Source organism: Myripristis murdjan, chromosome 14, assembly GCF_902150065.1.
Source record: "Myripristis murdjan chromosome 14, fMyrMur1.1, whole genome shotgun sequence".
In the NCBI taxonomy this organism is placed as follows: Eukaryota; Metazoa; Chordata; class Actinopteri; order Holocentriformes; family Holocentridae; genus Myripristis; species Myripristis murdjan.
The window spans coordinates 36,247,398-36,269,691 of NC_043993.1; the positions used below are offsets into that span (position 1 = coordinate 36,247,398).

The following is a 22,294-nucleotide window of genomic DNA, read 5'->3' on the forward strand; positions in this document are numbered from 1 at the left end:
ATGCAGCGGCGCTTCTCATCTCTGGAGGTGCAGCTCAGCGTCGTCTGCTCACTGCTGCTGGTTTGCTGTGTCGCCCTGATTGCCCTCTGCTGGACGAGCCTGCAGCCTGCAGGTGAACACACACACACACACACACACACACACACACCAATTATTATCTGATGTTTCACCAGCGCGCGTGTTTGTGTGTGTGTGCGTGAGAAAGAAAAAGAGAAACAATAAGATTGGGTTCAGGGAGCAGCTGGGTGGTAATCTGGCTAATCCTAATCCAGAATATGTCTGATATGAGGACGCAGGTCTTTTGGTTGGGGAAGAGGAAAAGAAGTGACGTCTCCCTTCGCTTGCTCTGATTGGCTGAGCTGAGGAGCCAATCAGAGTGTTGTGTCTCACCAGCACCAATAGTGTGTAGTGAAGTAATATAATAATTTACCAATAATGCAATAAGTAACCAATAATATAGTAACTTACCAATAATGCAATAACTAACCAATAATATAACTAACCAATAATATAATAACTAACCAATAATTGCTAATAACGTCAAGTTCAAGATCAAGTTTAGAGCCCAATAGTCTCAAAGGACTTTTCAGCCCAGGTAACAGGTGAGCAACAAGTGGGCAACAGGTGAGCAACAGGTGGGCAACAGGTGGGCAACAGGTGGGCAACAGATGGGCAATAGGTGGGCAAATGATAAACATTAGAGTCATAAAGCAAACACAGGAAAACACAGCAGCATAGGTAGATACTTTATTGTCATTGTATGTTTGTACACAATGAAGTTTAGTACTAGTGACTGGACCTCCTGCAAGCAGTTTCCTTATTCTTGGTTAGAAGATCCACCACGGCTGTGTGATCTGCTAACTTGAAGGTGGAGTTTGAGTGATGACTGGGAGTACAGTCGTATGTGAAAAGTGAGTAGAGGAGTGGACACAACCTTGGGAGTGCCAGTGTTGAGGATGATGGTGGAGGAGGTGAGATTTCCACGTCTGACATGCCGGGGTCAGTTGGTGAGAAAGTCCTTGATCCATTTACAGAGGTGGGTGTCCAGGCCAAGGAACAGCAGTTTGCTGACTCACTTGTTTGTGTAAAAAACAACTGAAGTCGACAGACAACATCCTGACATGGATGTGTTGGGGTTCTCCAGGTATGTTAGGGCAGTGAGAGGTGCAAGTGGCATGGTGTCGTTGGTGAATCTGTTGACTTCGTAGTCAAATTGGTGCTGGTCCAGATCAGGACAATGTGGGCCTTGACGTTGTGCAATATCAGTCCTTCGAAACATTTGATAATCACTGGTGTCATTGCAACAGGCCGGTAATCCTTCAGACTTGTAACAGCTGAGCTTTTAGGTACAGGGATGATGGTCGCAGTTTTCAGACAGGAAGACAGCAGTGAGCTTATGTGAGCTTCTGGCAGTAGTATTCTGGACCAGCTGAAGACTCCTGGTACCAGAGGCAAGCAGACCAGAGTACAGAACATCACAGTAATCAAGGCGAGATGCAAAAAATGCATGAACAGTTTCTGCATCAGCCGTACTTAGCATAGGCCTAATTTTAGAGATATTGTGTAAGTGATCAAAAAGCAGTTTTAGTGGTGTTTTTGACTAGCGAGTCAAAAATCACACCAAGGTTTTGACCACCATTTCAGTGCTGCCAGCAGGAAATCTGAGGACATCCAAGCTTTAACTTCACACAGACACAACTCAAGGTTAGCCAATGCATAAGGTTATTGTGCTTGATGGGGATGAAGATCTGAGTATCGTCAGTGTAACAGTGGAAGCTGATGTTCTAGCTGTGGATGATATTACCCAGAGGGAGCATGTAGATGGAGAATGGGAGAGGGCCAAGGACCAGGCCCTGAGGAACACCACAGTTAAGCTCTCAGTAGTCAGAGGTCATACTGTTGTAGTGGAAACTCTGCTTTCTCTCTGAGAGATAAGATTTAAACCAAGAGAGCACCAGAACACCAATATCAATGAGATCATCCAGGCGCTTTCACAGCACGGTGTGATGGACTGATGGACAAGTCGGATAAGTATAGCGGTAACACCAGTGTCGACCACTGAGGTGTTGACCAGTGAGATGGTTTGTTATTCTGGTAAGTTTCAGTAGAATGAAAACACCTGAAGCATGTAGCAAGTACTGGAGGACATGTGGTCTAAAAGCTAAGCAGCTACAATTTCACAAATATTTTAGAGAGAACTGGGAAATTTGATATCGGCCTATATAGTTTTGGCTTCAGAGTCAAGGTTTGTTTTTTTTAAATAGAAGCCTGATCACGGCCATTTTGAACATGCAGGGTAGCATTCCTGATTTAAGTGACAGATTTAGGAGATTAAGGATTGTTGGGCTGATAACTCAAAAATCTCTATATAAAGTTTGGCTGGGAAGGGGTCAAGTGGGCAGGAAGGTGGTTTAGTGGAGTGCACCAATCTAGAATCCAGTGGGATGGTATCAAATTGGGTTTGAGGGTGCAAGTCATGGATAATCTCTGGAGAATTTCCAAAATATGCTGGTGCAAGCTGATTTTATAGGTTATTTTTGAATGTCACCACAGATTGAGACTATATTTTGGGTAAAAAAAAAAAAAAAAAAAAAAAAAAAAAATCAACAAAATCATTTGCTGTTAGCGATCTAGGCTGACAGGAGTGATTCTGAATTAGTTTGGTTAGTTTGGAAAGGAACCTCGGGTTCTGTTTGTTAGGATTAATGATTCTGTGTGAGCGAGTGATGGCTGGAGCTGATCAGCTTTATTGATGGGTTATAAAGTGTCAGAACTCATGACACTTGCCCTCGTGCACACACGCACACACACACACACACACACACTCATGCACTCACGTCAGGGGATTAACCATGTGTTGGAAATAGTGACAGAGCGGTGTTGTTACTGGTTTTAACAGACAACATCACATCAGCACAGACCTGGCTCCCTGTTTGATTGAGAATTCATTTTCAGATTTTGTTGATCACTTCTCAAGCTTGGATGATCACATGACCTGAACTAACTTGCTGCGTTACCGGTGTGTCCAGGCAGCGCCCCGGCCGTGCTCGGCGGACGGATGGCGATCACGGGTGGCGTCGTCTTCACAGAGCAGCTGAGCAATTCCAGCAGCTTGCAGTTCAAATCCCTGGCATACGATGTCCAACAGCTGGTAAACACACATGCACACATACACACACACACACACGCACACACACACACACACACGCACACGCACACGCACACATACACACACACACGCACACACACACACACACACACACATGCACACACACACACACGCGCGCGCGCACGCACACACACGCACACACACACACACACACGCGCGCGCACACACACACACACGCACATGCAGGCACACACACACACACACACACACACACACACACACTCACCAAGGAGACTCTCAATGCACTTGCACACCAAGTCTGTTTTTATGTTTTTTAAATGAAGAATACAGTCAAAAGTTGTTTTTTTAATCCTTCATTTGATAAATGATTTGATAAATGGAAATATACACATAATATATTGTGTATATTATGTATATATTTTTGCACTGTATACTGTATATTGTGTACCTTGTTTTTGAATCATCACTCCTGATGCTGCTGCCTGTAACACCTGAATTTGGGGGGGATTTAAAAAAAAGTGTTATCTTATCGTATCTTATTTTATCTTATCTTACTTTAAAAATCATTTTGCACAGAAACCTTGCACACTGAGTGCGATGCATTTTATTATTCTATCTTTCGCCAAAATTCACAATACTAGACAAAAAGACAAAAGACAAAAAATAAAAGATTTGGTTCCATGTGATCCTGAGGCGGCGGAGCAGCGAGCACAGGAAATCCAAAATCAGGGTTCTGCTCTGAAAAGTGAGATGAGGGACAGAGGTGTCGCAGTCGGTGTGTAAACGTGATCAACATAACGTGAGGTTATAACTACTAACAGTTTCATATAAAAAATAGGGATCCAGAGTGCTAAAGGCCTTTATTGTGAAAGCTAACAGAGCAGCTGAGCAGCAGGTATGGAGCTCTTCTTATTCAGCTGCTCCAAAACAGTAATAAAGCAGTAATCAGAAACTGTGTGCAGCTCCAAGAGAAACACAGAAGAAAAAATCCTTCCAGGAGGATTTCCGACTTCCACGTTATTGTTTCACTTCCTGGAGATTTCCAAACTTTCACTTCCTGCCTGTGACAACCTGAGCCAACCCGTAGGAGAAAGCTGCTGTTTTCACAATAAAGGCTGTGTTCTGACCTTTAACCTCTCCTCTTTGACCTTTAACCTCTGCGAGCCGTTTCCCAGGTGGCGGAGGCGTTTGAGCGTGGCGACCTCAGAGACGACTTCAAGGCCTGTCAGGTTGTGCGCTTCAGGTCAGAGCATTGATTACATGCTTTACTAATGAACTGATCGGTTGACTGATCAGTTTCATTTCTTCGTGGAATCTTGCATATTCTGACACAGTGATTGATTTTTTGGCAACTGAGTGATTATTGATGATTATTGACTGTATCTGTCTACAGCAAGGGCAGTGTGGTGGTGACCTTTGACCTTTGGTTCCATCAGCCTATTGATGGAAAAGAGGCGGAGCAGGAGCTGAGGGCGGGGCTTCAGGATACTGTGACGGAGGGCCTAGTGATTGACAGCAGCAGCATCCAAATCACAGGTAGACGAAACCCACGAGGTCAAAGGTCAAAGTACACGAGACCAACAGAAACTCAGTGACGAACTTTTGTGTTTTTAAAATCCAACATGGATTTACATTAAATTACATTACACTGATGAAATCACATTTTATCAGTTTCGTTTGTCTTCAACAGGTACATTCATTTCCCCTTCGTTACAGACTGTAACACACACACACACACACACACACACACACACACACAACATGTAAAATAACATCCTGTCTTGTGAGTCTAGAGTGCCAGTTAAGTGAAAATACAAACTTAACGGGGCTTAATGAGGTCTCAACAAAACTCTGGGTCTTAACGAGGTTCTTAACGAGGTTAAACACTAACTGTGTTTGGAGTGTAAATCTGAATCTGATTTGCTGCCTTTAGAAAATGAAGAAACAACAACAGCCCAGCCAACAGCTCAGCCAACAGGACACACACCTGTAACAGCTCAGACTGGAGTCACACCTACTGCTGGTGAGAAAACTCTTTAATCTGTCTGTCCCTTTTGTTCCCTTCTCTCTTTTGCTTTATTTAAAAATACAATTAAATTAAAATCAATTTTAGAAACTGCCATCTTTCGTGGGATTGTTTTAATTTCTTAAATTCCTGTGACTTTGTGCTCTGTGTGTGCAGGGCCGTGTCCTCCTGCTCAGATGCCGTGTGGCGATGCGTCCACATGCATTCCCACAATTCAGTTCTGTGACGGAGCCTACGACTGTCCTGACGGCTCGGACGAAGACGCCGCTCTCTGTGGTCGGTGGCAAAACCATGTCTCAGACATGCACGTGTGAATAAACATGTCAGCTCATGTGCGGTGTTAAATGTGCAGATGATGATTTATGCCCTTGATTTAACTGCTTTCATTCCAAATCACCATGTGTTCACTTTGATAAGCTGATCAATACCTCAGGAAATACTGATGATTCCCTCCTCTAACGTGTTGCTGCTGTGCCAGACATGTTAACTTCATCAACATATTATTATTAGTATTAGTATTTTCATCATCATCTTATTTTTATTACCAATGTTGTTGTTGTTGCTGCTGTTGTTGTTATTTATGCTCTTGCTGTTGTTATGTGGAATCATACTGCCCATATTCTCCTGTTTCCGTAGCAACGGCGTGTGACGGACAGTTCGTCCTGCTGGGGCCGAGCGGCTCGTTCCGCTCGGGGAACTTCCCTCAGCCCTACAACAGCAGCAGCTCCTGTCGCTGGATCATACGGTGAGAACCCTGCGTCGCTATTGTTTCATCCTCTGTGATGTCACAAACAGTCACACCATCACATGACCAGCTGCAAAGATCACAGTCTTTCTCTACAGACCTGAGCTGTGTCCCAATTCAGGGTGTGCAACCTTCAAAGTCCGCATTTGAAGGCCAGTTACGTCACAACACTGCGCGAAGGCCTGTCCCAATTCATCCAAAGTCGAAGGATCCTTTAAATTTGCCCTTCAAATGTGTCCTCCTTTTCAGCCGTTGGTAGCCGATTCGGAGGATGCACCGCGACTATCCTTCTCGGGCTCCCGTATCCCAAGATGCTTTGCGTGCTTCTGCTCAGTCGAAAAAAGTTAACTGAAATGGCTACGGCGGCATCTAATATATGTAATATTGAGATTTCACTATTATAAAATATTCAGTTTTTACTCATTTGAACATCCAACGCCATATATGTTAAACCAAAACCCCTTTCTTTACTGTTCTGTCTTGTCTCCGAAGTTTGTTGTCATGGTAACGGCAATTACGCGACCAGGAAATACTCTGAAGGCTAGACCGTCCCATTTGGTTGACGGGGAGGACGCGTTGTCCGAAGTACGGGTCCTCCGAAGGCTGCAGACTTCGAAGGACCCGGACTTCGAAGGATACAGACCCTGAATTGGGACACAGCTCAGGTCTGAGCCCAGTCCAGGTCTGACCCCAGTCCAGGTCTGACCCCAGTCCAGGTCTGACCTCAGTCCAGGTCTGACCCCAGTCCAGGTCTGACCTCAGTCCAGGTCTGACCCCAGTCCAGGTCTGACTGAATAAACACAGTAAACACAGCTGTGGTCTTGTCAGAGTCCAGCGAGGCCTTTCTGTGGAGGTGAGCTTCCAGCAGTTTGAGACGGAGGAGGACAGCGACACGCTGCGTCTGTACGAGGGGATCGGACCGGACAAACACCTCGTAGGTAAATCTGCTTCCTCGCTGCGTTTAAGAGAGCAGCTAGAAACATTTACTGGAGTTTAAATTTGATTTTCTGTGTGTGAGCCTTCTGGGTCAGCATGTTCCCTGAAGATCGATCCAAATATCTCCTGACATATGAGCTGATATATTGATATATATATTGATATATACTGATATATTGATATAATCCGCAGCGGTGTTGTCAGGCTCCACCCCCCCTGGGACTGTGTGGCTGCTATCCGACCAATCAACTGTGGAGTTTTCTTCTGATGACTACAACAACCTATCAGGGTTCAACGCCACCTACAGTGCAGCCAACACCTCCAGCCTCTCCAGTAAGAGCTTCCAGTAGAGTAGAGTTTCTGAGAGCTGACACCGATGAAGCTCCAGTCCGACAGTCTGTGACGGGTCTATAAAAACCTGAAGGTGACCTGTTTGTGTCCCAGATGAGGAGAAGCTGACCTGTTCCTTTGAGCAAGGCATGTGCTTCTGGAGGCAGGAAGGAGACGACGAAGGAGATTGGATTCGAACCAGCGGCCCGACCTTCCCTCCCTTCACCGGGCCGAGTGTTGACCACACCCTGGGCAACGCGTCAGGTGATTTCATGAGATGCCAACAATCTGCTGCTGAGACAGCTGGTGCATTATGGGAAACATTTGGGCTGAAAATGTTTGTCTGGGGGTTCAGACGCTTTTCACAAGAATTTAAACACAGCAAGTCTGGTATAAATCATTTTAATGATCATGTTAATCATTATAATCTTTTTTGTCTTTTTTCTGGTAACTTTCCTGTAATTATTTTGCTTTTTTGCCTTTTATTTTGTAAACAACAGGAAGTGTGCTTATTTTGTACCATGGCTAGTTGTAGATTTGTTTGGCGTCTTGGAGGAAATTTTCAAAAAGGCGTCATTTGCATAAATCGATCACATATCGGTAATCTACTTGGCTGAAATTAAAAAATATATATATATTAAAGTGACATGTTAACCGTGCTATAGCAGCTGTGTGTACAGGCGACACACAGCTGATGGGCACATGGAGGGACGTGATTGGCTGAACTGTCCTACTTCCTGTTGGGAGGCGGGTTCCAAGCAGAGAGGAAACGCTAAAGGGAAACGGAGCTGAGAGAAGAGCTTCAAACCTACAAGCATTTCTTTTCCCTGGGGTTAGGGTTAGGGTTAGGGGGTTAGAGGGTTAGGGGGGTTAGGGGATTAGGGTTAGGGGGTTAGGGTTAGGGTTAGTGGGTTAGGGTTAGGGGGTTAGAGGGTTAGGATTGGGGGTTAGGGGTTTAGGGTTGGGGGGTTAGGGGGTTAGGGTAAGGGGGTTAGGGGGTTAGTGTTAGGGTTAGTGGGTTAGGGTTAGGGGGGTTAGGGGGTTAGGGTTTAGGGTTTGGGTTAGTGGGTTAGGGGTTCAGGATTGGGGTTTTTTGGGAGTGTTACTGGGTTGAATTCCTGTTGTTTGCACAATGCTAATCAGCAGCTGAAACCCCTCAGGTCACTACATCGTCACTCCTCTGAGCCCTGGCCAATGGGAGAGGAGCTTCCGGATCCGCAGCCTCCCTCTGACTCCGCCCACCCAGCCCATGTGCCTTCGGTTTTGGTTAATAAATAAATTCATTAAATTTTAAAATGCTGATATCAATAATTGATTCAATACATTTCTTAAAACGAGCAGCCACAGAGCGAGTTCCTGTCACTGCAGGTACCACATGTTTGGCGAGGACGTCCACCGGCTGAGGGTTCTGCTGGTGGGACACTTGCCGCCCGGCGTTGAGGCAGCGGTTACCGTGCTGTTTCAGAGAGACGGTAACTACGGCGACAACTGGAACTACGGGCAGGTCACCCTGAACCTGACGGCCGAGGCGACGGTCAGTTTACCGATGTGATCTGCTGGTCTAACTGACCAATCAATCACTAATCAGCCAAGCGATCAATAACGTATAATCAATCAATAACCCGCAGGTGATGTTTGAAGCTCTGAAGAAAGGAGGGATGAGGAACGACATCGCTCTGGATGACATCGTTCTGACCGCCGCTTCCTGTGGCGTGGCCCCCCCTGACCCGACCACCATCCCCCCGCCCACCACCGCCCCCCCCATGCCTGGTAGGATGGCAGCGCGGGTTCTGTTAGATTACATGCCAGATTAATCTGTAATCTGACTCTTGGTTGTTGTTGCAGTGGACTGCGGCGGGCCCTTTGACCTCTGGGAGCCAAACTCCACCTTCAGCTCTCCAAACTACCCACAATCCTATGGGAACAGGGCTAACTGTGAGTAGCACCGGGGAGGCAGTCCCAGCCGAGACTCAAACCTGTGACCTTTCTGTCACAAGCCAACCTCAGTACCTCCAAACTCCAAGCCCCTCCCATCTGACTGTCAGACCCTCCCACCTGACTCTCAAACCCTCCCACCTGATGCTTAGCCCCTCCCACCCGACTCTCAGCTCCTCCCACCTGACGCTTAGCCCCTCCCACCTGATGCTTAGCCCCTCCCACCCGACTCTCAGCTCCTCCCACCTGACGCTTAGCCCCTCCCACCCGACTCTCAGCTCCTCCCACCCTTGTGCAGCTTGTATGTGTGTGTGTGTGTGTGTGTGTGTGTGTGCATGTGTGTGTGTGCCATGCTAGGCTAAGCTAAAGTTAGCTTAAGCTAAGCTTGATCTAACTTTTTAAAAAATGTTTGATTTTTCTACCAATTTTCTGGTAAATTTCTTGTTTTACAGATTTTTTTACTGAACCTGCAAACAAACAAAATGTCTCTTCATGTCAGGGTCCCCATCATTGTTCCTTTTTGTTAATAAAATAACAACAACCAGATGTGAAAAAACATTCTGCCAGCTGAAATAAAAATGATGAGGTTTCACCAAAAAGTGAATCTGTTTTGTGTGTTTACACATCAGATTCAAGTAAAGCGACAAATGTCTTCAGTTTCAGTCTGTCAGTTTATTTGTTTTTTTATTTTTTGGACATTTTTTTGAAACAGTCTGATGTTTTGTTTTTATTTTTTATTACTCAACATTTTCTGACCTTTCTGAGTCTCGCCCAGCAAATACCTATTTATGCAAAAAAAAAAAAAAAAAAAAAAAAAAAAAAAGACAGACACTAATTAAAACTAAGCATTTTGAAAAAATAAAAACTAAATTAGCAAACCCACTTCAAAAACCAATTCAAACTAATTCAGACTTTGAAAACGAAAAGTCAAAACGAAGTAAAAATAAAGAGCAGTTAAGAAGCTGTAATTGGTCTGAAAGCGCCTCCTGACTACCCATAATGCTCTGCTCTGCCCTGCAGGTGTGTGGACTCTTCACGCCAGAGAGGGCTGGAACATCCGGCTGCACTTCCTGGATCTGGACGTGGAGGCGACCTATGACATCGTAGAAGTCCGGGATGGGGCGGGGCCAAACTCTGCTTTGCTGGGTGCGGTTTGATTTTACCCACAATGCTCTGTCTGTGAGGAGCAGATAAACACAGATCAGCTGATTGGCTCCACCTCCTGACACTTTGCTTGAGAGAATAAAGATGGCGGACACATTTCAATCACACAGGTGATCCTTCTCACAGGTGTCTTCACTGGCAGTCCAAGCCCCTCCCCTGACCTGTTCTCAACAGCCAATCAGATGACTGTGAGGTTCTACACTGACAAATCAGGACACGGCAGAGGATTCAAAGCCAACTTCACCTCTGGCCTCAACCTCGGGGTGCCAGGTGACACACACACACACACACACACACACACACACACACACACACACACACACACACACACACACAGTGTTAACACAGTGATAAATGAAACATAAACGCCAGGAGAGTTTCCTCTTCCTGCCGAGGTTTTTAGCTTCGCTGTCTGAACGTGCCGCCATCTTGGCCGCAGTGACATCACAGCGACGGTTACTGACAGCAGCCGCTCGCATCTTTAAAGTAAATCCTCACAGAAAACACTCTCACATCAATACAACACACAGGAAAGAAATCAGCTGCAAAGCTTCGTCTGAATCCTTTAGAAACCAACACAGCAACAGGAGGAGCTGCAGACGTCCCGGCAGGCGCAGAGCTCCAGCTCAGAGACAGTAATCTGGCTGGTTGGCAGATTGGGATGACATCAGAGCCCCTAATTCTGCTGTTTTTAATCTTAACCCTGCCTGTGAACACTTTCATCAGTTAGTGGGTTGAACAGCCCAGAGGTTAGAGCGCTCTGGTTTGCATCCCGTTGCAGAGCCGTGTCCAGCAGCTCAGTTCCGGTGCGGGACGGGACGCTGTATCCACGGTAACGGTCAGTGTGACGGTGTCGTTGACTGTCCTGACGCCTCTGATGAAGCCGACTGCGGTAAGCTGCTGTTTCCACTTCAGCTTTATTTATTGTTTTATCTGGGCTGTAAAAAATCTGATCTGATCTAATCTGATTTGATCTAATCTGATGTAATCTGTGTTTCCAGTCCATGTGTCACAGGTGAACGGCTCCAGTCGCCTGCAGGTGCAGCGCCACACTTCACTGTTCACAGTCTGTGCTCAAGACTGGAACACACACCTGTCCAACCTCACCTGCACCTACCTGGGATACAGGTGACACTGTGTGTGTGTGTGTGTGTGTGGATTGGTGCTCAGTTCTCAGATTTAGAAACAAAATCAGAGACAAACTAAGATCAAAGTTGTTTTTTTCACTCACAGAAACATCAAACATCAGATGTCAAAAACGTCTCTCATCTCGCCTGAACAAAACAAAACAGTCACACAGAAAACATTTAAAGGTATCGAACAGAATGAAATGAAGTATAATCCATATTCTGGTGATGGCCTCTGCAGGTCGGGGAGGGCGACGCTGCTGCCGGCGCTGCCCGGCGACTCGCCGTTTGCAACCGTGAGCAGCGACCGCAACGGATCCCTGGAGCTCAACGTCAGGTACCAAGAACCAGAACCAGAACCAGAACCAGAACCAGAACTGAAACTGGTCTGAATAAAAGACCCAAACAGCCTCAATTTTGGCAGCTGTTTTACATTTAGTCCAAGTCTTTAGACAAAAGTCCATATTAGTTTTAGTCGACTTTTAATCCCATTTGATCTGCCATCTTATCGCCACAAAAGGGATTTCATTAGGCTAACGCTAAACCCAGACTGCTGAGCATTTAATCTGCTGAACATTTAATCTGATCATAAAGTTCAGATTAACAACATGGTGGTTAGTTGTGTCACTAAATGTTTTCAGGTATTAGGTCGAGGAAGATTTGACTTTACAGTTTTACCAGAAGGGGGCGCTTGGACCTGTGCTGTTCATCCCTAATTATCCAGGGAGGAAGCAGAGGAGGTGTGTGTGTGTGTGTGTGTGTGTGTGTGTGTGTGTGTGTGTGTGTGTGTGTGTGTTGAGTGTGTTAACACGGTTCACAGAACACTGGGCTCATGAAACCAGCACAGCACCGAAATCCAGTCCAATCCAATCCAATCCAATCAATCATTTAAAGAAGCAGCTTCAGCCTCGTGTGAAGGTGAACTGTCTTGATTCCACTCCTTCCTCCTCCTCTCTCTGTGGGAGGAGCTAAGGAGGAGAGGAAAGGAGGCAAGTGGAGGAATCAAGGATATGAAATAAGATCTAGGAAGCACCTACTGTCTGACCTCTGACCTCTGATCTCTGACTTCCTGGCTGAAACGCTGTTTGTTGTTCTGCTGTTTTTAGTGAAACCTGTGCAGGTGAACGAGTGATTTCACTGAGTTGTGACAACCAGCGTGAGTACACAGCTCTCAACATACCTCACCTGTTCAGGTGTTACACTCACCTGCTCTCACCAAACCTCACCTGTTACACTCACCTGCTCTCACCAAACCTCACCTGTTCAGGTGTTACACTCACCTGCTCTCACCAAACCTCACCTGTTCAGGTGTTACATGTTTAATCCAAATCTCAGGCAGCTTTTTGGTCTTTGTTGATGTAAACCAATCAGAATAAAATATTGTGTGTTTTAGCTTGTGGTGTGCGTCTGGTCTCCACGGAGATGGGCGGCAGAGGACTGACAGACCAATCAGGAGGGAGGAGGCACAGCCAAGGTACCAAAAGCTTCCCATAATGCTTTGGGTCGGGGTATGACTCCTCCTTGTTTTATGGGCCCGTCCTCCCCTCGCTGTTCTGCTCCTGCCAGGTTTCCGAGTGGTGGGGGGGGTGGACGCCGTGAAGGGGGCGTGGCCTTGGCTGGTGTCTCTGTATTGGCGAGGGCGTCACGTGTGCGGAGCCTCTCTGATTGGCCGGCAGTGGCTGCTGACGGCGGCACACTGCGTGTTCGGGTGAGGAGCTGCACGTCATTTTATTCATCATGTCGACTTCCTTTGGCGTAAGAACACACCTGATCTTTACCTCTTTACCTGAGGCCGAGTTTTACTGTAGTCCTTGTTCACGCGGCGGCCATCTTCCTGTGGCGTCTCAAGTGGCAAAAAGAACGCGATGGTAAACAAGTCGAGCTTTTCTCTCCGTTCTCGCCCACACTTTGCTGTCGACACCCTGAGCGTGATGTCACAGGAAAATGGCTGCCGTGTGAATATGATCTAAAATGATGAGTTCTACTGTCCCCTGGTCCACAGTAAGAACCTTCATCTCCAGTTGTGGAGGGCGACACTCGGCCTCCACTCCCACAGCGACCAGGGCCCGGACGTCCAGACCCGACTCATCGATCACGTCGTCATCCACCGACGGTACAACAGGCAGACCAAGCAGGCCGACGTCGCCATGATGCACCTCCAGACGCCGGTCCACTTCTCCGGTCAGGACACTCGGTCACACCTCCATTTTTTATGGTCGCTAGTCCCAGTCGGGGTGGTGAGGGGGCTGGAGCCTTTCCCAGCATGCACTGGGTGGAAGGCAGGAAACACCCTCGAAAAAAACTCACCTCAAAAACTGTCTCAAATGAATATTTAATCTGTTTTTATACAGTTTAGTGTAAAGCCAAATTAAATCCATTTTCCCCCTAAAGTGTTTGGAAGAAAAGGCTCACAAGCTGAACATAGCAGCTTCAAAGACAGTAAAAATATTAATTCTGGTCGGTAGCTCGGTAGTCCTGTCCGCAGAGTCCCGGGTTCGAATCCCACCTCAGGCCCTCGGCGCCTTACGAGCCCGGCAGCTAATGAGCCCTGCAGCTAACGAGCCCTGCAGCTAACGAGCCCGGCAGCTAACGACCCCTGCAGCTAACGAGCCCTGCAGCTAACAAGCCAGGCAGCTAACGAGCCCTGCAGCTAACGAGCCCTGCAGCTAACGAGCCCTGAATCTAACGAGCCCTGCAGCTAACGAGCCCAGCAGCTAACGAGCCCTACAGCTAACGAGCCCTACAGCTAACGAGCCCGGCAGCTAACAAGCCCTGCAGCTAACGAGCCCTGAAGCTAACGAGCCCGGCAGTTAACGAGCCCTGCAGCTAACAAGCCAGTCAGCTAACGAGCCCTGCAGCTAACGAGCCCTGAAGCTAACGAGCCTGGCAGTTAACGAGCCCTGCAGCTAACGAGCTCTGCAGCTAACGAGCCCTGCAGCGGGCATAACAGGTTTCCCTTCAGAACCAACTTGTTTCACAGGAACAAGTGATGCGTGCGGAACGTTCCTCACAAAGAAAAACAGAAGTGTGTGACATCATAATAAATGGAGGTGTGTGTTGTGTGTTGCAGACTACGTCCAGCCGGTGTGTTTACCTCGGGACAATCAGCAGTTTGAAGCAGGAAGGAAATGTTTCATCGCTGGATGGGGAGCAGAAGCTGAGCAGGGTGAACTGTCGCTGCCTCTTCTTCTCTGGTTTAAGACTTGTTTGGTTCCAGCTGTTTCTTCTTCTCTGGTTGAATTGCTGGTTCTGACTGTGTGTCTACAGGTCCTTCAGCTGATGTTCTGCAGGAGGCCCAGGTTCCTCTGGTTCCTCAGGTTCAGTGTCAGCTTCAGTTACCAGAATACAACATCACATCCAGCATGCTGTGTGCTGGCTACCCCGAGGGAGGCATCGACTCCTGCCAGGTACCAACTGCCCTCACACGCCACGCCCCACCCACCCCGTCAAGCCACACCCCAACCACCCCGTCAAGCCACGCCCCATGCCACCCTGCCAAGCCACGCCCCACCCACCCCGCCAAGCCACGCCCCACCCATCCTGCCAAGCCACGCCCCGTCCCAAAGCCTCTACAGATTTAAAGCCAAACCACGTCCACCTGCTGCTGTGATCCAGACACACAGCCTGCAGTTCAGCGTTGTGTCCAGCGGGGGCAGCACTGAGCTAAACAGCCTGCAGGTCAGTGTTGTGTCCAGCGGGGGCAGCACTGAGCTAAACAGAGCAGAGTACGTGTGGGTCAGTGGGGCTCAATGCTCTAAACTCATCAGTCCATTTGATCCAGATATTGATCAGTAACTGGACTGTTCCTGTCCATATTTCTGCTGCAGACAGGATTATAAACTGAAATTATAATCCATGGCTGTAAAATGCTGTGAGTTTGAGCAGATTTGCACTCACATTGAGGCTCTGTGCTGCTGACTGGCTGCTCAGCCTCTGCAGCGCCCCCTGCAGGAGGAGCAGGATTATCATCTACAGAGCTGAGCTTTGATGAGTTTTGAAGCATGTTGCTGTTTTGCAGGGCGACTCTGGAGGTCCACTGATGTGTTTGGAGGACGGACACTGGACACTGATCGGTCAGTCACACACATACACACACACACACAAACACACACACACTGATGCAAACATATGAATGGAAACTAGGTGATGTTTGAATAAACTCTGTGTTCTGATTGGTTCCTGGCAGGTGTGACATCGTTTGGGGTCGGCTGTGGTCGACCTCAGAGACCTGGAGTTTATGCCCGTGTCTCCTCCTTCGCCTCGTGGATTGCCCAGACCAGACGCTCCTCCCCCCCCTCGTCCCGGGACAGGGAGCAGAGAGGAGCAGTTTGTTTGTATTCTGCTGGGATCTGAGCTGTTTCCTCCTCGCCTCGTTAAAATTGCGCTTCACTTTAAAGAAAACAAGACACGCTCAGGGTTTCTGTGTCAGTCTGAGTAACCCTGGTAACCCCCCCCCTCAACACACACACACACACACACACACACACAGGCTCTGGCTGAGGCCCCGGTGCCCTGTTTTAGTTTAGCTAGCAGTGTGTGTGTGTGTGTGTTATTAAATGACTCACAGAGGGTAAAGCAGGAAATGACACCTGAGCCACTTTTTTTCCTGATTTTTTTTTTAATGTTTCAGAATTTTTGGTCATTGCTCGTCACCTTCTCCTCCATGTTTGTGAAAGAAATCGAGTGAGTTCGCTCGTCGTGGCTTCTTCCTGGAACAAGGCGGAGTCGGAACTTCATCACACCAAAACTTTATTTCGATCAAACGGGAATAAAACACGGCGGTGCTGTGTGTTCGTACAGAGTGCCTGCAGTGCCCCCTGGTGGTTTGGAAAGGCAAATGAGATAATAAATGACACTAACAGTGAATCCCATGGTGTTTATGTGATCTCTAGTTTCATTTTAATAGAAAAATCTCTGCGGTCGTGAACAACAACAGCATTTACAGCATTTCTCATCAGATTACATACAATCTGTTAATCCTAATTTGGGTTGATTAGCGTTAGTAACAGGTCACTGTCTTGTAATCAGATTACTGTAATCCTCTCCTCCCATACTGGCTCCTTTTGATTTTCAGTTTTCAAAATGCTGCGTGGCAGGGGAAGACTCATTATTATTCATAAAAGTGCTGCCTGATTTGTCAGTTAAGGATTAGTGCTAGCCAATCAGAGGCAGAGGGGCGGGTCTTCCCGTGCCACATTAACGTTTCAAAAATTTGTGTCCAGGAAGTCACCGAGCAGCAGGAAGTGAAATCGGTTTGCTTCCTCTTGAAGCCTGTTTCCCATTGGCTGCTTTTCTTGCTGCGGCGTCTCTGATTGGTCAGAGGGCGTTGAGGCCAGCTCCTTCTCCCTCCTTCATCTCCTTCAAAGCCACACCTTCTTTTGAGGCCACGCCCCCATCACAGACCACCTCCTCCTTCAAGGCCACGCCCTCTTTCTGCGACTGCTGGGCAGGTCGACCGCCGCACCTTCAGACAGACACACAGAGTCCAGCTCAGCACCCAGGGTGTGTGTGTGTGTGTGTGCATAGAAAAATGTGTGTATAGTGCAAGTTTGTGAATGTGCAATAAAGACATTAAAAAACAAACATGGCTTCCGAGTGAGGATGCTAATGACGCTAACAGGTTAGCTCACCATCTGTCCTCCACGTCCTCGATGGTGTCGGGCAGCGGCACGTTGAGGGTCTCCGGCAGGAAGCAGGCGAAGCCCCCCGCCACCACCGCCGCCCCGCCGTACACTATGCTGGGCAGCGCTGGGAACACCTGGGAGTCCAAAATGGTTCTTATTGTTATTATTGTTGGTTCTGCTGCTGCTGTTGTGTGACCACAGAATCAGCTGTGATCACATGATGCAGTTTAGTATGCTAATATCTGAATTTAAGAGTAAATGCATAAAAGAGGGGAAAAATGAAATTAAACCGAATGTTAATAGCGAAGCCCGCAGTACGGTGGCCCTGAGAGCTCAACACACTGCGGCTGGAGAAAACACACACACACACACACACACACACACACACAGACAAAACACACATGCAGAGAACATCTTCATCAGTTCGACAGCACACACACAGCGACAGCTAACGTGTTTCCAGAGGACACCTAAAAGTGACGCACATGTCACTTTTAGGTGTCGTGTGTTACGGTGAGTTTACAGAGCCTGGAAATGTGTTTTCAGCTGAAGCAGCCTGATGTGAGCCTGTTAGCACACGCTGCAGTGTTTTTAGTGGACCTCATGTCGGCCAGCTAACATCAGGTAACATCTGGCTGCAGAACCACAGCAGGATTATCATCTACAGAGCTGACACTCTGCTCAGCCTCTGCAGCGCCCCCTGCAGGTGGAACATAATAATAATAACAACAACAATAATAATAATAATGCATGTTCCAGTGATTCAGTGGATACAAAGAGATTCGACTCAGGTGGATCAGTTCATTAATTAGAGAGCTGGATGATTGATTAGTGGGTGAACGATGTGAGACGGGTGGTTGACGGTCAGTTCGTCGTGACGATACCTCGTCCAGGATGAGGACGGCGGGCGCCGCCATGCTGCCGATCCGAGCCATGGTCGACGCAAAACCCATCCCTGTCTGTCTGGAAATACAATCATATCATTAACTTATCATCACTTACGTTACACACTGTGGATAAAATAATGATTTACACAGCCAGAGGGTGTCCCTGCTGTATCCTGGAGTGTCCACAAGGGGGCAGCATCACGACAACAAATCCACCACCTAAACAGCAGGACAGCTTCCTTGATTATGCGAAACATGCATATGTGGACGTGTGGTACGTTCACAACAGTTCATCACTCAGACAGAAAACGTGACGCGTCTCAGCCACACAGGTGCTCCTCAGGTGCTTAGGGTTAGGGTTAGGGTTAGGGTTCGTTAGTTAGTCTGTACTTACTGGGACACAGGAAAAACTATTTCTAATGGAACACAGAAAAAAATCTTGTCTTGATGTTAATTTCTTGCTTTGATGTTAACTTTAACATCAGCTGCCTCTGCTGTCATTTAAAATTTCCCCTTCAGAGGATCAATAAAGGTAAATCTGATGTACGGTAATGACATGTGACCTGGAGGCTGTACCTGATGACGGTGGGGTAGAGCTCTCCGGTGTACAGGTAGACGGTGGTGAAAGATGCGGAGGTGCAAGCTTTCCCGAGGCACGCCAAGGTGGTCCTGAGGGTCTGCATGTCTGGAGGAGGCAGACACTGTAAAAACCTTCAGGCTCTGTCGTCTGCTAGTGACATAAAGCCTGCCGCTCCGGACAAATGGAATGGAGTTCAAAAAACACAAAAAACACGTCTTTCCCTTCAGTTACAGATGCTTTTAAACTCCCTTCAGGCTTGTGAGCAAAGCTTCCCTCATCTGAGGCTGAAGGCAGCACACAGTGAGCACTTCATGCAAACAGGATGCATTGTGGGTGAAGTATTCCTTTAAGGGAGTTAAAATATTTTGTAACTGAGGGGTAAAGAAGGCATCATGTTTCTGCTGTTTTCTTTTTTTTTAAAGCAAAGCTCGGTGGCACAGCGATGATGAGCTGAGTCACCAGTCCTGGCAGAGAATACATGAACTCCATTCAGCTGTGTGTGTGTGTGTGTGTGTGTGTGTGTGTGTGTGTGTGTGTTACCAACCACTTGGAACAAAGATGTTGGCGAAGATGATGAGTGCTGAGAGGAGGAGGCAGGTTGCCTGGGAAACACGGCGGCCAAAGTAAGTGAGCATGCCCAGAGCAAAGAACTTGGCGGGAATGTCGACGGCTCCAAAGATGACCTGCATCAGGTAGATGCTCACCTGCAACAGCCAATAGGAGACAAGCTCTCGTTAGGAACCAACACACAGGTTAGAAGAGCTCACTGGTCAGCAGAAAGCATGAGAGAACAGCTGACCACAAACTGACCAATAATAGAAGACCCACATAGGAACTACCCAATAAGAGAGTCTGCCCAGTCAGAAAGATGTGATCACATAGCACCAAGCCGGAACCACACCCGCGGCAGGGTTCTCAGAGCAAGCCGGAATCACACCCGCGGCAGGGTTCTCAAAGCAAGCCGGAACCACGGCCGCGGCAGGGTTCTCAGAGCAAGCCGGAACCACGCCTGCGGCAGGGTTCTCAAAGCAAGCCGGAACCACGGCCGCGGCAGGGTTCTCAAAGCAAGCCGGAACCACACCCACGGCAGGGTTCTCAAAGCAAGCTGGAACCACACCCGCGGCAGGGTTCTCAGAGCAAGCTGGAATCACGCCTGCGGCAGGTTTCTCAAAGCAAGCCGGAACCACGGCCGCGGCAGGGTTCTCAAAGCAAGCCGGAACCACGGCCGCGGCAGGGTTCTCAGAGCAAGCTGGAATCACGCCTGCGGCAGGTTTCTCAAAGCAAGCCGGAACCACGGCCGCGGCAGGGTTCTCAAAGCAAGCCAGAACCACACCCACGGCAGGGTTCTCAAAGCAAGCTGGAACCACACCCGCGGCAGGGTTCTCAGAGCAAGCTGGAATCACGCCTGCGGCAGGTTTCTCAAAGCAAGCCGGAACCACGGCCGCGGCAGGGTTCTCAAAGCAAGCCAGAACCACACCCACGGCAGGGTTCTCAAAGCAAGCTGGAACCACACCCGCGGCAGGGTTCTCAGAGCAAGCCGGAATCACGCCTGCGGCAGGTTTCTCAAAGCAAGCCGGAACCACGCCTGCGGCAGGGTTGTCAAAGCAAGCCGGAATCACGCCTGCGGCAGGGTTGTCAAAGCAAGCCGGAACCACGGCCGCAGCAGGGTTCTCAAAGCAAGCCGGAATCACGCCTGTGGCAGGGTTCTCAAAGCAAGCCGGAACCACGCCCGCGGCAGGGTTCTCAAAGCAAGCCGGAACCACGTTCGTGGCAGGGTTCTCAAAGCAAGCCGGAACCACACCTGCGGCAGGGTTCTCAAAGCAAGCCGGAACCACGGTCGCGGCAGGGTTCTCAAAGCAAGCCGGAACCACGCCTGCGGCAGGGTTCTCAAAGCAAGCCGGAACCACGGCCGCGGCAGGGTTCTCATGGTGGTCTGGCCTCTCCAGAGCAGACATGGGCCATTTACGGCCCACCAACCTGCACTTGGCGGCTCTGAGGTCAGTCGTGACCCCCAGGTGTTAATGTTCCGTTTCTACCTCTGGGGGTCAGAGGTCAGAGGTCGACCACGGCGTTTCGGTCTCTGGCAGAACGTGTCAGTGATGGAAGAACAGAAAATTAACAGCGCCCATAGAGATAAATATGAAGGCTTGTCATTGGGTAAGAAGAAGAACCTTTTTCAAAAGAAGCTACAAGAACGGAATGGAAGTTTATCTTTGACATTCTGGCAACAATACAAACAGCTAAAATCAAAACAAAACAACAACTCAGTCAGAAAGTCGTATGCTCACCCCAAACTTCTGCAGGTCCATGGCCAGGCCGTAGTAGGCGAAGCTGGTGGAGAACCTGCAGATGACAACAAACTGTTTCTGGAGAGGAAACATCATTTCCTGGATACAAACATGATTTTCTCACCTAGAGGTTTTCAAACTCTGATTTGAAAGATATTTTGGTTTGTGTTCATTATGGTATTGTCCAGGTGTCACAACTTGTCAAATCAGTTCAAACATCATGTTCAGATAATCAATAATCACTGCTACTGACATTTATCTGGTGAATTAACCCTTTGAGCCCTGAGACAATTTACTGGATTTCCATCAAAAATAGACAGGGAAATAGGTGATTAGCAAATTCACAAGAAATAACTTGAACATTACTAAAGAATAAATAAAGTAATTTCAATTTATGTCCAGGCATAATAATAAAAAAAATGACTGAAAATAATAATTCTTAATAAATTTTAAAGAATTAAATTGAACAGTCACACAACAGCTACATTTAAAATGATTAAAATGTGATGTTCAGACACCTTTCACAAGCAGGACCCCCAGGCAGACCCTCGGGGCCCCCGGGGGCCCTACACAATCTACAGCTGCTTAGCTAAGAAGTCCCTCCCACATCCCATGAACCAGCCAATCACAGCACTTCTGCCAGGAATATGGGACCTCAGAGTTTGCTCGAGGGCACTTCGAAAGGCTGGGCAATAACACTTCCAAGATCCGCTGTTATGAATCCCACCAGACTTCTGGGCAAGGTGTCTCCTTCCTGGTACGAGATGCTACTTCCTAGGCGAGGAGCATGTGCAGCAGGAAGTGACATCACGTGTCAGCCCATACTGGTGGCGAGTGAGGAAAAACTGGGTGTGGCTGCCATTGTTTTGAATGGATTTCATGTCCTATTTCAACAGGTTAGAGCCGCAGCCAGGTGCTGAGATATGCTGCTCACTCGCTCATATTTGATATTTGATATACGCATCATGTGCAGTGTGTTTTGTTGTGCCACTGAACAAACAGCAGGTTCGTGGTCCAGCAGCCAGCACATCTGTCACCATGGCACGCCTCCTTGGCACTGGGTGGTATTTCTTGGACAGTGGGCGGGACTTCCTGAGAAGGGGCGGGACTTCCTCACCAGACAGCCAATAGGCAAACAGAGATGCGTCTCATCCCTCCGGTCCTCAGCAGGTCGTACGCCGTGTAGGACGAGCGGCTGGACTCAATCTCCTTATTCATATGAGACTGAAGGACCTGCACACACACACACACACACACACACAAACACACACATGCAGACACACACACACACACACACACACACACACACAAGCACAGTGGAAGTTGAGTTTCTGGTCCCAGAGACTGACAACAATGAAGACACCCGAACCCAGAATCAGACACACAGTCAGGCTGATGGACTGGCAGAGAGACAGGCAGACACACAGAAAGACAGACAGGCAGACTGACAGACAGACAGACAGGCAGACTGACAGACAGACACACAGACAGAAATAGCGTTTTTCCACTGTAGTGCCGTGTT

The 22,294-nt window shown here is 48.1% G+C and overlaps 2 protein-coding genes across 2 annotated transcripts in view; one reads left to right on the forward strand and one right to left on the reverse strand.

The window, feature by feature from the left end:
* Positions 1-16,259, forward strand: tmprss15 (transmembrane serine protease 15). The gene is made up of 26 exons (XM_030068140.1): positions 1-112; positions 3,030-3,151; positions 4,306-4,373; positions 4,524-4,666; positions 5,313-5,432; positions 5,793-5,901; positions 6,730-6,839; positions 7,030-7,170; positions 7,282-7,431; positions 8,328-8,433; positions 8,536-8,701; positions 8,796-8,937; positions 9,013-9,102; positions 10,123-10,248; positions 10,393-10,536; positions 11,048-11,158; positions 11,268-11,394; positions 11,635-11,730; positions 12,500-12,549; positions 12,787-12,867; positions 12,960-13,101; positions 13,396-13,574; positions 14,464-14,559; positions 14,661-14,800; positions 15,412-15,466; positions 15,580-16,259. Exons 1-26 carry the CDS (start codon positions 1-3, stop codon positions 15,744-15,746), a joined length of 3,093 nt encoding a protein of 1,030 aa, XP_029924000.1. The 3' UTR covers positions 15,747-16,259.
* Positions 16,126-22,294, reverse strand: part of oatx (organic anion transporter X) — a 16,226-nt gene continuing 10,057 nt past the window's right edge. The window contains exons 9-15 of the mRNA XM_030068141.1: positions 21,890-22,005; positions 20,773-20,827; positions 19,029-19,188; positions 18,481-18,589; positions 17,902-17,980; positions 17,024-17,151; positions 16,126-16,857 (exon numbers count right to left, since the gene is read on the reverse strand). Of these exons, the coding sequence (XP_029924001.1) occupies positions 16,710-16,857; positions 17,024-17,151; positions 17,902-17,980; positions 18,481-18,589; positions 19,029-19,188; positions 20,773-20,827; positions 21,890-22,005 (795 nt within the window). The 3' untranslated portion in view covers positions 16,126-16,709. The remainder of the gene's footprint in view (positions 16,858-17,023; positions 17,152-17,901; positions 17,981-18,480; positions 18,590-19,028; positions 19,189-20,772; positions 20,828-21,889; positions 22,006-22,294) is intronic.